The sequence below is a fragment of the Canis lupus genome, chromosome 8 (genome assembly GCF_011100685.1).
Source record: "Canis lupus familiaris isolate Mischka breed German Shepherd chromosome 8, alternate assembly UU_Cfam_GSD_1.0, whole genome shotgun sequence".
In the NCBI taxonomy this organism is placed as follows: Eukaryota; Metazoa; Chordata; class Mammalia; order Carnivora; family Canidae; genus Canis; species Canis lupus.
Window position 1 is genome coordinate 72,015,577 of NC_049229.1, and position 12,872 is coordinate 72,028,448.

General features: G+C 43.4%; 2 protein-coding genes across 8 annotated transcripts in view; one reads left to right on the forward strand and one right to left on the reverse strand.

Annotated features, from left to right (window-relative positions):
- Nucleotides 1-12,872, forward strand: part of TDRD9 (tudor domain containing 9) — a 106,906-nt gene that overhangs the window by 1,284 nt on the left and 92,750 nt on the right. For 2 of the 7 annotated variants that reach the window (XM_038545875.1, XM_038545876.1), the window contains exon 1: nt 212-454. The exons of 2 other annotated variants lie outside the window; for them this stretch is intronic. In XM_038545875.1, the coding sequence (XP_038401803.1) occupies nt 255-454 (200 nt within the window). In that variant the 5' untranslated portion in view covers nt 212-254. Of the gene's footprint in view, nt 1-199; nt 455-12,872 lie in introns of those variants that run through there. 3 more of the 7 variants (XM_038545880.1, XM_038545878.1, XM_038545874.1) reach the window with 3 other exon arrangements.
- RD3L (RD3 like) lies at nt 8,012-10,199 on the reverse strand. Its single transcript, XM_038545881.1, has 4 exons — nt 10,037-10,199; nt 9,746-9,846; nt 9,053-9,358; nt 8,012-8,684 (listed from the first exon to the last, which is right to left on the reverse strand). Exons 3-4 carry the CDS (start codon nt 9,349-9,351, stop codon nt 8,387-8,389), a joined length of 597 nt encoding a protein of 198 aa, XP_038401809.1. The 5' UTR covers nt 9,352-9,358; nt 9,746-9,846; nt 10,037-10,199; the 3' UTR covers nt 8,012-8,386.

Below are 12,872 nucleotides of genomic sequence, written 5' to 3' on the forward strand. Positions count from 1 at the left end.
GGGGCCTGCGGCACGAGGTTCGGGTCACGTGGGGGGGTGGGCGCTGGCGCGTTCTGATTGGAGGACCTGGGCGTGGCGGGGCCTGCGGCACGAGGTTCGGGTCACGTGGGGGGGCGCTGGCGCGTTCTGATTGGAGGGCCTGGGCGGGGCGGGGCCGGACCACGTTCCCGCCGTCGCCAGGTCGCGTTCCCGGCGTCGTCTGTTCCCGCCGCTCCGCGGGGCAGTTGAGGCGGCCTCGACGCCAGGCCGGCGACATGCTGCGCAAGCTGACCCTCGACCAGATCAACGACTGGTTCACCATCGGCAAGACCGTGACGGATGTGGAGTTGCTGGGCTCGCCGCCCGCCTTCCCGGCCGAGGCGGCCAGGGACGAGGCGCAGCGCCGGGACTCGGCCCCCAGGTTCGGCCCCGCGGCCCAGGCCCAGCCGGCGGCGGCAGCGGCGGCGCCCAGGAGGTAGGCCGTGGGGGGGGGGGGTGCGCGAGGCGGGCGCCTTCCCCCAGGCCGCGTGAGCCGGTCCCCCCGCCCGCCGCCCCCCGCAGGCCGGCCAGTCCAGAGCCAGTCCAGGGTTCGGGGCCCTTTCTCAGGGTCCATTAGTAGACGTCATCTTGTAGAGCAGCTGGGGGGCGCGGACAGCCCCACGTGCCCCCATCACCCCAGCGGCCACGGGCTGGCTTCCAGGTTTGGGCGAGTAGGAGTAAAGCTGTGGCAAACGTTTCCTTTGATGCTCCTCCCCAGCTTGGAAGGGGCAGAGCAGAATTGCTTTTAAAGAACTCACTGTGGTAGTGGAAGTAAATTCTGGAACTTTTCAGGAACCGAAAGTGCAGATTTAAATGTCCTTATAACCGTACAGGACCAGTTTTTAAAATTTCTAGTCCATTGTGGACTAAGACTTTGAAAAATTAATGAAAAATGAAATTTCAGAGTAACGGAATGAAGAACAGACAAAACACAAGCTGAATTTCAAATACTACAGGGCAGCCCGGGTGGCTCAGCGGTTTAGCGTCGCCTTCAGCCCAGGATGTGATCCTGGAGACCCGGGATCCAGTCCCACTTTGGGCTCCCTGCATGGAGCCTGCTGCTCCCTCTGCCTGTGTCTCTGCCCCCCCCCCCCATGAATAAATAAATAAAATCTTAAAAGTAAAATACTATCATATTTAGCATACAAAAGGGTTTTGTAAAATTGCTGTAAACGTTTCAACTTTTGTAGGTAACTAGAAACAGATGACTAGAGACAGGCAAATAATGCCGAGGCTTGCTTGTCTGTGTAGTGCTTTGAGCCTGATGTGTAGTACTTCGGGAAGTCCCATCCTGGGACCTTACCACATACCTAGTAACCAGAGGTTCTACCTTGTAGTAGGTACTCAAATACAGCTGTATTACTGAGTCCTTGAAATAACCCACTGAGATTGATGGCATTCTCTTGATTTTGTAGAAATCTGAAGGAAACAGACTTGGGTGGTAAGGTAGCTTGCCTAACTTCCTGTGATTAATAGTCATGATAGGTGGAATGATTCACCCCTCAACAAAGAACACCGCTGGAACCCATGACTACCTTATATTACACCGGCAAAATCCTTTTTTTTAGGTTATAGATCCTAAAATAGGGAGATTACCTGGATTGTCTAATAACATGAACTTTAAAAGCAGAGACCGTTTCTGACTGGAGCCAGGGATTTGAAACATGAGAGGGACTTGACCAGTTGTTGCTAGACTGGGCCAAAAGGAAGCAGGAGAAGAATGTGGGCAACTGGGAGCAAAGATGGGATCCAGCTGACAGCTATTAGGGAAATGGGAAACTCCATCCTACAACATAAAGGAGCTGAATTTGGTTAACAACCAGAATGGAGCCTCTTGGAGTGAATGTAGTCCTGCCAACAACTTTTTATTTATTTACTTGAGAGAGAGAGAGTGAGAGACTGTCTCGGGGGAGGGATGCATAGTGGGGGGACAGAAGTAGAGAATCTTAAGCAGGCTCCATGATCAGTATGGAGCTTGACCCGAGGCTCAGTCATGATCAGAGTTGAAATCGAGTCAAAGGCTTAGCCGACTGAGCTACCCAGCCAGCATCTTGATTTTAGCCTTATGGGACCTTAAGCGGGGGATCTAGTTTGGTTCTACCTGAAGTTCTGATTTAGAGAAACTGTGAGATCATAAATTTGTTGTTTTGAGCTGCTGAATTTCTGAGTTTGGTGATTTGTTAGGGTAACAACAGAAAATAATACACTAGTACGGTTGGGATTGATTTAGGGTGAACTGACCTGAAAGCCAGTCTCAACTACACTGGCTGGCACACAGCGATGCTCAGATACTTGCGTTGAGCTTCTGGAGTTCAGTCCACAAGAGTCGTTAAATCAACTTTGAGTCATGTGAGTAGTGACCACTAGTATTAAATAAAAGTAAGGGGCAGTCTGGGTGGCTCAGCGGTTTAGTGCCACTTTCAGCCCAGGGCGTGGTCCTGGAGACCTGGGATCGAGTCCCACATCAGGCTCCCTGCATGGAGCCTGCCTCTCCCTTTTGCCTGTGTCTCTGCCTCTCTCTGTGTGTCTCTCGTGAATAAATAAGTAAAATCTTTTTTAAAAAAAAGAGTGAGAAATAGAAAATGTGAGACCCCTTAGCACCTTAAAGTATACTTTGTTCCAGGGAAAACTTTCCTATATAAACACTTCAAATAATCACATCTGGTGATTTTTTACCCAGTTTCTTTTACCTAATTCAGTTTTTCCTTCTCAATATGTGTCACGTGAATTGAGTGCCTGCCATGTTGAGCATTGTGTCAGGGGACACAGGTGGGACAAGTCTCAGTCCTGACAGACCAGAGAAATCCCATTTTATAGTCGAGGATCAGGTAAGTTAAGAAACTTACCCTCATTTCTCATGTTACTATATTACGTAGGATGGATGTTTGACTCCAGAGTTGCTTTTCAGTATCTGGGCTTTGCACAGATGTTCATGTATGTATGTGTCATTCTCCAAGGATTCTTATTTTCTGTTCACTCACAAAGGCTGTGTTTTTTAAAGACCTTTTTGTCTGTTTAACAGATTTAATTTGCTAGATCATTTTACCATTAATTAAAGTGTCCTGTATCTATGTGCCACTGGATTGGAGTGGCTGCCATAGAGAGAATAGGCAAGGTCAGAGAGGGAATGGAGCTGGGTCCAGAACTGTCTCTGAAATCACAGAGGACTTTGCTGCTTCATCTGAGGCCGCTGGGGAACCGTTGGAGGGCTCTCTCGTGTCCTGAGCAGAGCTGTGACGTGACCCCTGGCTGTAACAGTCACTGCCGTGTGGAATGGATTGAAGGGGGCCTATGGCAGAAACAGGGAGATCAGGGAAGAGTCTATTGATATAATCTATGACATCACCATTTCTGTGTCAGCTTGACTGGGCCATCGTACCTGTATTTGGTTCAGCATGATTCTGGAGGTTTCTGTAAATATACTTTTTGGATGAAATTAAGTTGAGGGATTTTTAGTAGAGCACATTACCTTCCAAATTGTGGGTGGGCCTTACCAAATCAGTTGAAGACCTGGCTAGAGCGAAGACTGACCTCCTGAAGCAAGGAGGAGTTCTGCCACTCCGTTCAGACTCAGACTGCAACTTTTCTTTGGGTTTCCAGACAGCGGGTCTAATTCTTTAAATCTCCTCCTCCCTTTTCTCTCTGTGTATCTGCACACAAGGCCTGTTGGTTTTGTTTCTCTGGAGAAGGCTCATTATTCTATCATCCAGGAAGAGAGAGGGTGATAGGTTAGACCAGGACTGTAGCAGTGGAGATGGTAATCGGTAGTGCAGTTTGGGTGCATTCCTAAGGCAAGGACCTTGTAGCTGGATCAGATACAGAACCTGAGTGGGGAAACAATCCGGGGTGACACCAAGGTTTCCGGCTGGGGCCCTGGAACGTGTTACCATCTAGTGAGAAAGGCAAGGCTGCAAGAGGAGCTGGTGTATGGTGAAACAGTAGGAGTTTGATTTGAACACGTTAACCTGACAACACTGGTAGATAACAGTAAACGTAGGCAGTCTGGAGTTGAGGAAAGAAACCTGGCTGGAGCCAGATGTTTGGGGGGTTAGAGGCTTTGAGACCGATGAGCTCACCCACATTATGGGTGCTGGATCCTAGGGGGTGAAAGCTGAGAGAGAAGAGGTCCAAGGACCCAAGCTTGGAGCCCTTTAACATTGAGAGGTTGACAAGCTGGAATGAACAAAGGACGGTGAGAAGGAACAGCTGGAAGGCTCTGAGGAAAACCAAGTGAGTGATCTTGTCACCCTCTTTTTTTTTTTTTTAAGGTTTTATTTATTCATGACAGAGAGAGAGGCAGAGACACAGGTAGAGGGAGAAGCAGGCTCTTTGCAGGTAGCCTGATGGACTCGATCCCGGGTCTCCAGGGTCACGCCCTGGGCTGAAGGTGGTGCTAAACCGCTGGGCCACCGGGGCTGCCCAGTCTTGTAACCCTTTAAGTAAACAGCTGTTTTCCTAGTATTCCTTCTGTGCCTGTCTCAGTACTTGTATGGAATTGCCTTATGTTGGGGATCCCTGGGTGGCTCAGCGGTTTTGCGCCTGCCTTTGGCCCAGGGCGCGATCCTGGAGTCCCGGGATCGAGTTCCGTGTCGGGCTCCAGGCATGGAGCCTGCTTCTCTCTCTCTCACTCTCTCTCTCTCTATCATAAATAAATAAAAATAAATCTTTTTTTTTTTTTTAAAGGAATTGCCTTATGTTGTTTTACCCATGTAACAACTTTGTGAGGGAATGGATTGTCACTGAATCTCCACCTCCTAGTGCAGGGCCTGACATACAGTAGAAACCCAGATACTTGTTTGTGTGAATGAAGCACCTTGGTAGATCCCAATTCTTGGGTGCTTATGATATACTAGAAATGAGAGTGGAGTCCTTGTCCTTTCCTGCCTTGACTGAATCATGAAATCAGCCTTACTCCTTTTTTTTTTTTTTTTTTTAGCCTTACTCCTTTGACCATAGTTGATTTCCCTAAGAGGTGAGTGAGTGTGTGTGTGTGTGTGTGTGTATGAGTAAGTGTAATCAGTGCAAATGAGACTATCAAGGCAACTATATCAATGCAAATGAAAATATCAAGGCAATGTTTCTAGAATAAGAGTACACTTCACTGTACTTTCACCATCCTGGACTAAATAAACCACCATTATCTCATTCCTGGATTATTGCAAAAGCCTTCTATTTTTATTCTCCTAGCTTCCATCCTTGCCCCCAACAATTTATTCTAGCACCTAGAATACCTGACGTGAGATAGATGGCTCAGGTAACATCGGTTGAATGAACAAATGAGCAAACATTTACTCCTATTAAAGTTCTTTGAGTAGATGTGTAACTAACTTTCTGTGAGTAGATTGCAATGCGGTTAAAGCATAGACTCTCATGGCTTGCCAGACCTTCTTCCGTCTTGCATCTGCCTAATCTGCGCTCTGGCCACACTGGCTTTTTTTTCTGTGTTTTGAAGACACTGGGCTCATTTCTGCCCTTGGGGCTTCTGCATTTACTCCTCTTCCTGGAGCAGTCCCCCTCTTCCCTGTCCAGTTTCTTCCCAGTCCAGTTTCTTCCCATGACTGCCCCCATCATTCTGGGCCCTGTTTCGATGTTTACTTCTTACAGAGGCCTCTTGTGGCCGCCACAGCTGTGGGAGTCCTCCCACACCTCCTCTCTCTGCCTCTCTAATCTCTTTCAACGTTTTCTTCCTCCTCTAAAGCACTTAACATGTGCCCCAAGTCTTTTGTTTATGGGGTATTTTTTGGCTCCTCCACCATCCAGGATGATCTTGATATTTCTGGTTTCTAGAATTGGCTGGCTTGGTGGTGGTGTCATTTACTGAGCTGAAGTGCTGTGTTTAAGGAGCTATGCTTTTTGTTTGTGTATGTGTGTTTTGATTCTTTGTTCCTTTCTTGATTTTTGTTCTTTTAAAAAACAAACCTCTATGACTCTGGTTGCCTGGGGGCATCCAAAAGGAGGTGTCAAGTAGGCAATTGACTGTATGCATTTGGAGCTCAGAAGACAAGGGAGGGCTGGAGGCATGCAGGGGGCCTGACCTGAATCTTTGCCCTCTTGTTCACTGATACTGGGCAAGACATTGAATGTGTCCAAGGCTGTGTGTTCATTTGTCAAGTGGGAATAATACTACCCACTTTTAAGGTAAGGATTGAGTGAGGGAATATACACGGTGCTTTTCACAGTGCCTGGCATGTGGAAGAACGACTTTAGCATCGTTAAATGGATTGGGCTGGTTAATAACGATAGCTTGTGAGAGCTTATTATGTGCAGATATGCAGAGTATTTCTATGTGGATTAATGTACCTACCTCACTATTTCCCAGCTAAAGCTTTTATTTTTATGTTTTGAAAAGATTTTATTTATTCATGAGACACATAGAGGCAGACACATAGGCAGAGGGAGAAGCAGACTCCCTGCGGGGAGCGTGAGGTGGGACTTGATCCCGGGACCCCAGGATCACATTTAAGCTGAAGGCAGATGCTCAACCGCTGAGCCACCCAGGTGCCCTCCTAGCTAAAGCTTTTAGCCCCTACATCAATAGCTTCTCTCTATAAAACATGCCTGAAGCTTTCCTAGTATTATTCTCCATTTGCAGCCCCCCCCCATGTTTTTTACCTTAATCTTCTTGCCAACTGTAGGTACTATAGGCAGTTCAACATACAGAATGGGGATCTGTTAATATTCAGGAAATTATTTGTGTTAAAATATCTATTTGATTTGTAGATTTTCTAGGAACAACTGTAGTTTAAATTACATACTCCAGTGCTCTCACAGGAAACGTGGTTATTTGGATATTGCCAAAACAAAGTGAGAGATGGAGACTTTGCATACCAAAATGCAGTTTATTTCTTCCATTCCCCTTTAGAGTCTAGTTCTGGAATTGATTACATCATGGGTGACTTAGAGCAGCATAGGGTTCCTGTTCTCCTGGACTAGTGGGCCATGTAACTATCTGCATCTTCTTCAGTTGCAGAAAGCTTTGGACAAGAGGAACTTAAAATCATCTTCTTCCTGTCTGGACAGAGAATGGTGCCTCTCAACAGTGTGGTGGGCTTGGTCACTTCGTGTGGTGGCTGATGGAGGTGCCTTGTAGGGAGAATAGTGTTTGGGGCATCCTTCTGGTCTATATCTCCTAATCCACATGGTGAGGTGGCCAGTTCTAGTGTGCATTTCATAGACAGACTCCACGTTTAAAACAAATTTTGTTCTCACCATTAGGGCAATATACTAAAATTCTTGTTCTGTATTCACTGCACAGTAAGCAATCATGCACTTCTGGAGACACTTAGCTCTACCTCACATAGTTTCCACTCTAAGACTTTTATGGTGATTGAAGAGCCATAGATAGCTCATGAAAACAATCAAAAGGGAACAGGAGTGAGAGGTCTTTTAGATCCACTTAGAGCTGGGTTTCCACTTACTTTGTCTTATGAAACACCGATCAGGTTGACACCATGTATGACAGGATTAAAGACTTAATTGGGCCCCATTCAGAATGGTGTAGATATTGCACAAGAATCCAGGAAAAAAGTCAGATAGGTTTCTTTAGAGTGTGTATTGAGTTTTAGTCTTGAATATTTTTTTTCTTTTTTAAAAGATTTTGTTTATTCATGAGAGACACAGAGAGCAGGAGAGACACAGGCAGAGGGAGAAGCAGGCTCCATGCAGGGAGCCCCATATGGGACTCGATCCTGGGACTCCAGGATCATGCCCTAAGCCCAAGGCAGACACTTAACTGCTGAGCTGCCTAGGTGCCCCAGAATATTTGCTATTTTCAATGAACCAAGTCTTGTTGTTGTTGTTGTTGTTTCCCACTGATATCTATGTGATAATGTAGACCGAGATTAAAACGTTATTAGTAACAAATCTGAGTGTTGAAGGAAAGGACTACTTAGACTTTCAACTGGGCATTATTTCCTCTGTCACTGCCCATCTTCCCCCTCCCCACTGAAAATGACTGATTTGGAGTGGGTTCTGTGTTATTGTAAAAGTAAGATTCATATCAATCATTTATTTTATTCTCTACATAGCTTCCTTTCAGAATAAAAGTTAAGGTTAATGTCTAATTTTCACACAGAATTTGTCCAGTCCATACTTGTTCTTGTGAGATGTGTTTGAGGTATAAGAAAATACTTCAAACATTTTTTTCAAAATGTTAGCAATCATTTTAGTTAAAAGTGTACAGTTGAATAAAACATTGCATTTTTAGAGTGGATAAAAAAGGAGCACTTTAAACACAGAATGCATAGTTAAAAACTACTTAACATCTGACTTTGCAACAGAGAAATTACATTACATTACATTTTCGTATTAATATTAAGAATTCTGCTTCTAAAGATGGCTATAAAAACTGCTCTGATTTATAAGTAACTTAACTTGATGGATAATAATATGGTAGGTTCCATATTCTATGTGAGAATGCTGGGAACCTGTTCTTTGTGGTTTTGTCCACATAACTGGAAATGGTGGGTATTTCATCTTTGTCTGAACTCCTGGAGCTTGTACCTGGAATCACAGAAGGAATAGGACAGTCCGTGTTCCCTGACTCTTCTGGGCCTTCTTGTTGGTTACCTTTGTCAGTACTATTTAGGAAATCTTTCAGAACTTGCTTGAAGATGTAGACTATTTCCCATGGCAGTACATCATTTTCTGCTAAAACTTCTCGAAATCTGCAGGGAAACCAGTAATGAATATTCAATTCAGAAATTTTCTTTTGTCATCTGTTTATCTCCAAAAATACAAGCTTAAGTAATGTAACCCTGTATAGTGGTTGCTCACCTTTTTGAGTAATCTGCACATTTATTTAAAATTATGCTTCTTTAGTAAAGAGATTCTGATTGTGATTTAAAAATATTTCCTAGCCAGTAAGATGTCAATGGATATTTTAGTCCAGCCTATCCTTGGGGATTTTGGTTGCTGGGTTTGATACACATGATTAAAGAATTTATATGATAGAATACAATTTCTAGTCTAGATGTATGAGTAACTTAGACTTGACAGTAGCAAAATATCACAAAAGAGAACATAGTATTTTTACCTGCTGAGAATAGTTCCAGTTTGACAAGGCTGAATTTGTGAGCAAAGGACTTCAAGTTGTCGTTGTTCAGTAGCTGGGATGGTTGTGTGGGGATTCTGATAGTTTCTCAGCCAGTTATAATCCACACCTGTTTTTTTCACTTTTTGCTCATTTTCGATCTCTTGTATTAATCTCTCTCGCTCCTTCAGATGCCACTTTAATTCCCGAAGCAGAGTCTTTGTCACTACATCGGAGCCAGGATAGTGTGTGGGATTGTAGGAATCATATTTTGGCCATTTCATCCAGCCAAAAAGTGGCATTTTTAGCCTATGGAAATATTCTCACTTGTTTATTTGCATAAAATGTGGTCCTGATGAGCAAATATGTTTCTTTACAACAAATTTGCTAGAAAAGTGCATGAGTTTTTCACTGGTTAGATATGCAGGTCAGAATAAGATTAGAGCATGGATTAAAGCTTTTCATTTTCTAAGTAGGTCAGTACCAAAAACCAAGGTTTGAAAATGTTTATGTAGCTAAGCAGAAACGAAACATACAAAGTCAGAGATAATCTCCAGACTGAACATTGTGTGAAAAATAACATTAATACTTGCTATTAAAAGTTCTTAGGAGGCTTTAAAATATTAACGTATAGGGAGTGCTATCTATAAACATACTTTTGACTTAGGTTTTGTGTAGAAAAGGTGTAAAGCGTACCTGGTAAGTCGATGAATCCGATGTGTTGTTGCCAAAGAGTTTGCTTGAATTAGTGATGAAGCTGTATTTTACTTGGGCATAGGTTCTCCCGGATATATCCTCTGTTGGAAGGAATAAGCCGCCTTATTATTTACCCACTGAAACTGTATTTGAAATAAGTTTCTATGTTAGGAATGAGGTTGTGATGTCTTCATTTAGAGAGAATGCTCATTAATTCACCTTGTAAGTAAGCTAGAAAAAATGACAAAAATAACTTACTATTTAATCTTCACAAATTATATAATGGTCTACCTTCTGAATGTTGCTCAGTCTATTTGAAAAAGATGCCGGCAGCAATGGGCTTCTGGTCCTAAATGCACTCAGACTGACTTTGGTGATGAAATGAGAACGATAGTGTGAGGCACCACGGATGTGCTCCCAGCTACGGTGAAGACTGTCGCATGGTGTGATGCTCTGCTGTGCATAGCTGTAGGTCACAGTTTAGTGCTGTATTTTTATGCCTGTAGAGCTCTAAAAATAACCACACTGCTTTTATTCTTCAGCTTAACTTTCAGGCCATCTAGAAGCCAGGTCACTGTCCCCTCCAATGAAAGCTGGAAAAACAGATCAGTCTTGATGATTTGCAAAATATCCATTCTGAGAAAATTTTTTATGTTTGAGGAAAATAGAGAATGCTGATATCTGTCATACGAAGTATTTAGTAAAGGTTTTCTGTATTCATTCTCTTTTAAAATAGTAGTTACATTTGTATATTTAAGCAAGTTGTATTGCCAGAGGATGTAAATGCTTAGGTAGGTAACTCTAAAATATGCTTTATGATTTCCTTAAAAACATAGCAAAAATGGATTAAGGTTGAGAAAAATAGAATATATAAAGATGAAAACAAAATTTTCTAATTCATTAAAGAAGGTAATTATATATATAAAAAAAGTAATTATAGTTTTTTTTTTTTTTTGGAACTGAAGATGAGACTCATACTTACTGTTGGGGCGAGTACCAATGCATAATGCTCTTTATCGTGCTGTTTTTGTTCAGCTGTTGTGTGTCTTTGGCTCAAGAGCGGACAGGTCTTTTACTCTCCGGTTCTGTGTTAGATGACTACCTAGTGGCTTTTCCTTTTATAACATTTATTTTTTTCTGTTGCTTTTTCCTGCAAATGAACCATAAAGATTAGACATGGCTTACATCAGCCCTGCATGTCATGCATGATAAGGAGTGATGTGTATGGTCAGCCTGCAGCTCTTATTGCTTGTGTGTGAGAAAAAGCCCCATGTCAGCATTCATTGTCTTCAACGGGAGGGTTTTCACATTACATTGTGTGTAGTATGAAAAGGAGAGGAATGGAAAGTTCATCATGACAGAAATGTCCTACCAGATTTTCTGCTAAAGTTACAATGAATCCTGACACTTCTCCCTTTACCACCTTGTTATTGCTTTAATTTTTATTTTTTTTGCCTCTGAGATAATAACATCCAATATATTGGGTGTGGAACGTAAACTATATTTCTTTCCAAGGCCCTCCACAGTCTTGTGTTATCCCTTCCTACCACTTTCCCTCTCACTCTCCCCTGGAGTATGTCTTGTTTCAGGCAGGCCTGATGGCCCTGACACTTGTCTCACACTGGCTCTGTCTTTTGAGGTATTTATTCTTTCTCTTTTCCATTTATCTACATCATAACTCTCTTTTCTAGGGCCCAGTTGAAATACCATCTAATGTTTTTCTTAGGGAAAACATCAGCATGTTTTCCTTGGCTGTACTATTTGTTAGAACTTGTAGAAAGATTGGTCTCTGTTCTTGTTCTCTTTCTCCCTTCTGTTTAGATTCTGCTCTGCCCTCCATTGGAATTGCTGGCTTTCAGTCACCTCAGCAGATGTTTGTGGATTATGTGGTGTCCTGATGCTGGCTGGGGACTGGGGGTGCAGTGGTGCACACGACAGACTTAGTCTGTCCTTGGGGAGAGGACCTTCCAGTGGGAAGACAGTAGGAGCACATGACTTGTCCAGTAGACTGATCAGATTACTGGGGTGGTTTAATCCACTGTAGGCCTCCCCCATTTCTATGGGGACGGCAGGGAAGAAAGCCTTTTTTGGGGAAGGAGTGTCCTTTTGGAGATTTGAAGATCAGTGAGCTAGTACACAAAGAGCTGCTCGAAGATAGTCTCCCTCCCCCAGGACACTTAGTTAGCACCTGTCTTGTCATTGTGACCACTGCTCTGGTCCAGCCGTCGCAGAGCTTTTCTTACCAGTCAGCTTACATTCAGCACGCCATCCTCTAGTGTGTTACTTGTGTAAACTTGTGTTTCTAGCACTCAGGGTATGCTACTGGTGTTGCTATCAAATGTATTTATTCTGTCCTAGCTCCTGAGACTGTTTGACATAGAGCCTAAGTATTCCAGTTGTGCTTTTACTACCATGTAGATGGAGAAAGTAGATATTTGGAGATCAGGGTAAGAAAGTACCTTTGTGTTAATCCTCCATGTTTATTAGGCTATAATCAGGTTAATTTGGATTTTTAAAAAAATATTTATTTATTCATGAGAGACAGAGAGAGAGAGGCAGAGACATAGGCAGAGGGAGAAGCAGGCTCCATGCAGGGAGCCTGACGTGGGACTCGATCCCAGGTCTCCAGGATCACGCCCTGGGCTGAAGGTAAACTGCTGAGCCACTCGGGTGTCCCTAACTTGGATTTTAGTAAACATTTTAGTAAGTTGAATAAATGAGTTGTTTCTAATGAATTGCAACGTTAGGATATTTTGTGTGGAAGACATGAAACTAAAACTATGAAACCAATGAGTTTCTCTTTTGGTCATTATCTTGATTTTCTGGGCTGCATCTTGTTAGCTGAATGGTACACAGTTTTCTAAGACTTGGAGTGAAATAGGACTGTAGCATTCATAGTGTGTGTTTGTATGTAAATTTTTAAGATGCGCAAGGAAGCACATAAGAAAATAAGTTTGGGAAGACAACATCTGGGGAACTTGAGGGCATACTGGGGAGCCAGGGAGACTTTGATATGTTTCCATCAGGGCGTTCTCATATGGTGTTCAGCAGCATTTGACAGCAGTGAAGGGAGGACTTGTTGCTGTAAGGAGACTGGTAGCCTTCTGTTTTTAATTCCTCTGCTACT

Bases quoted from the DNA above. Each gene is read 5' to 3' on its own strand.
- RD3L (XM_038545881.1), bottom strand. From the start codon at position 9,351: ATGCCACTTTTTGGCTGGATGAAATGGCCAAAATATGATTCCTACAAT. The intron at 8,685-9,052 runs GTAAAAATACTA...GTTTCCCTGCAG, and splicing joins ACTGGAACTATTCTCAGCAG to ATTTCGAGAAGTTTTAGCAG.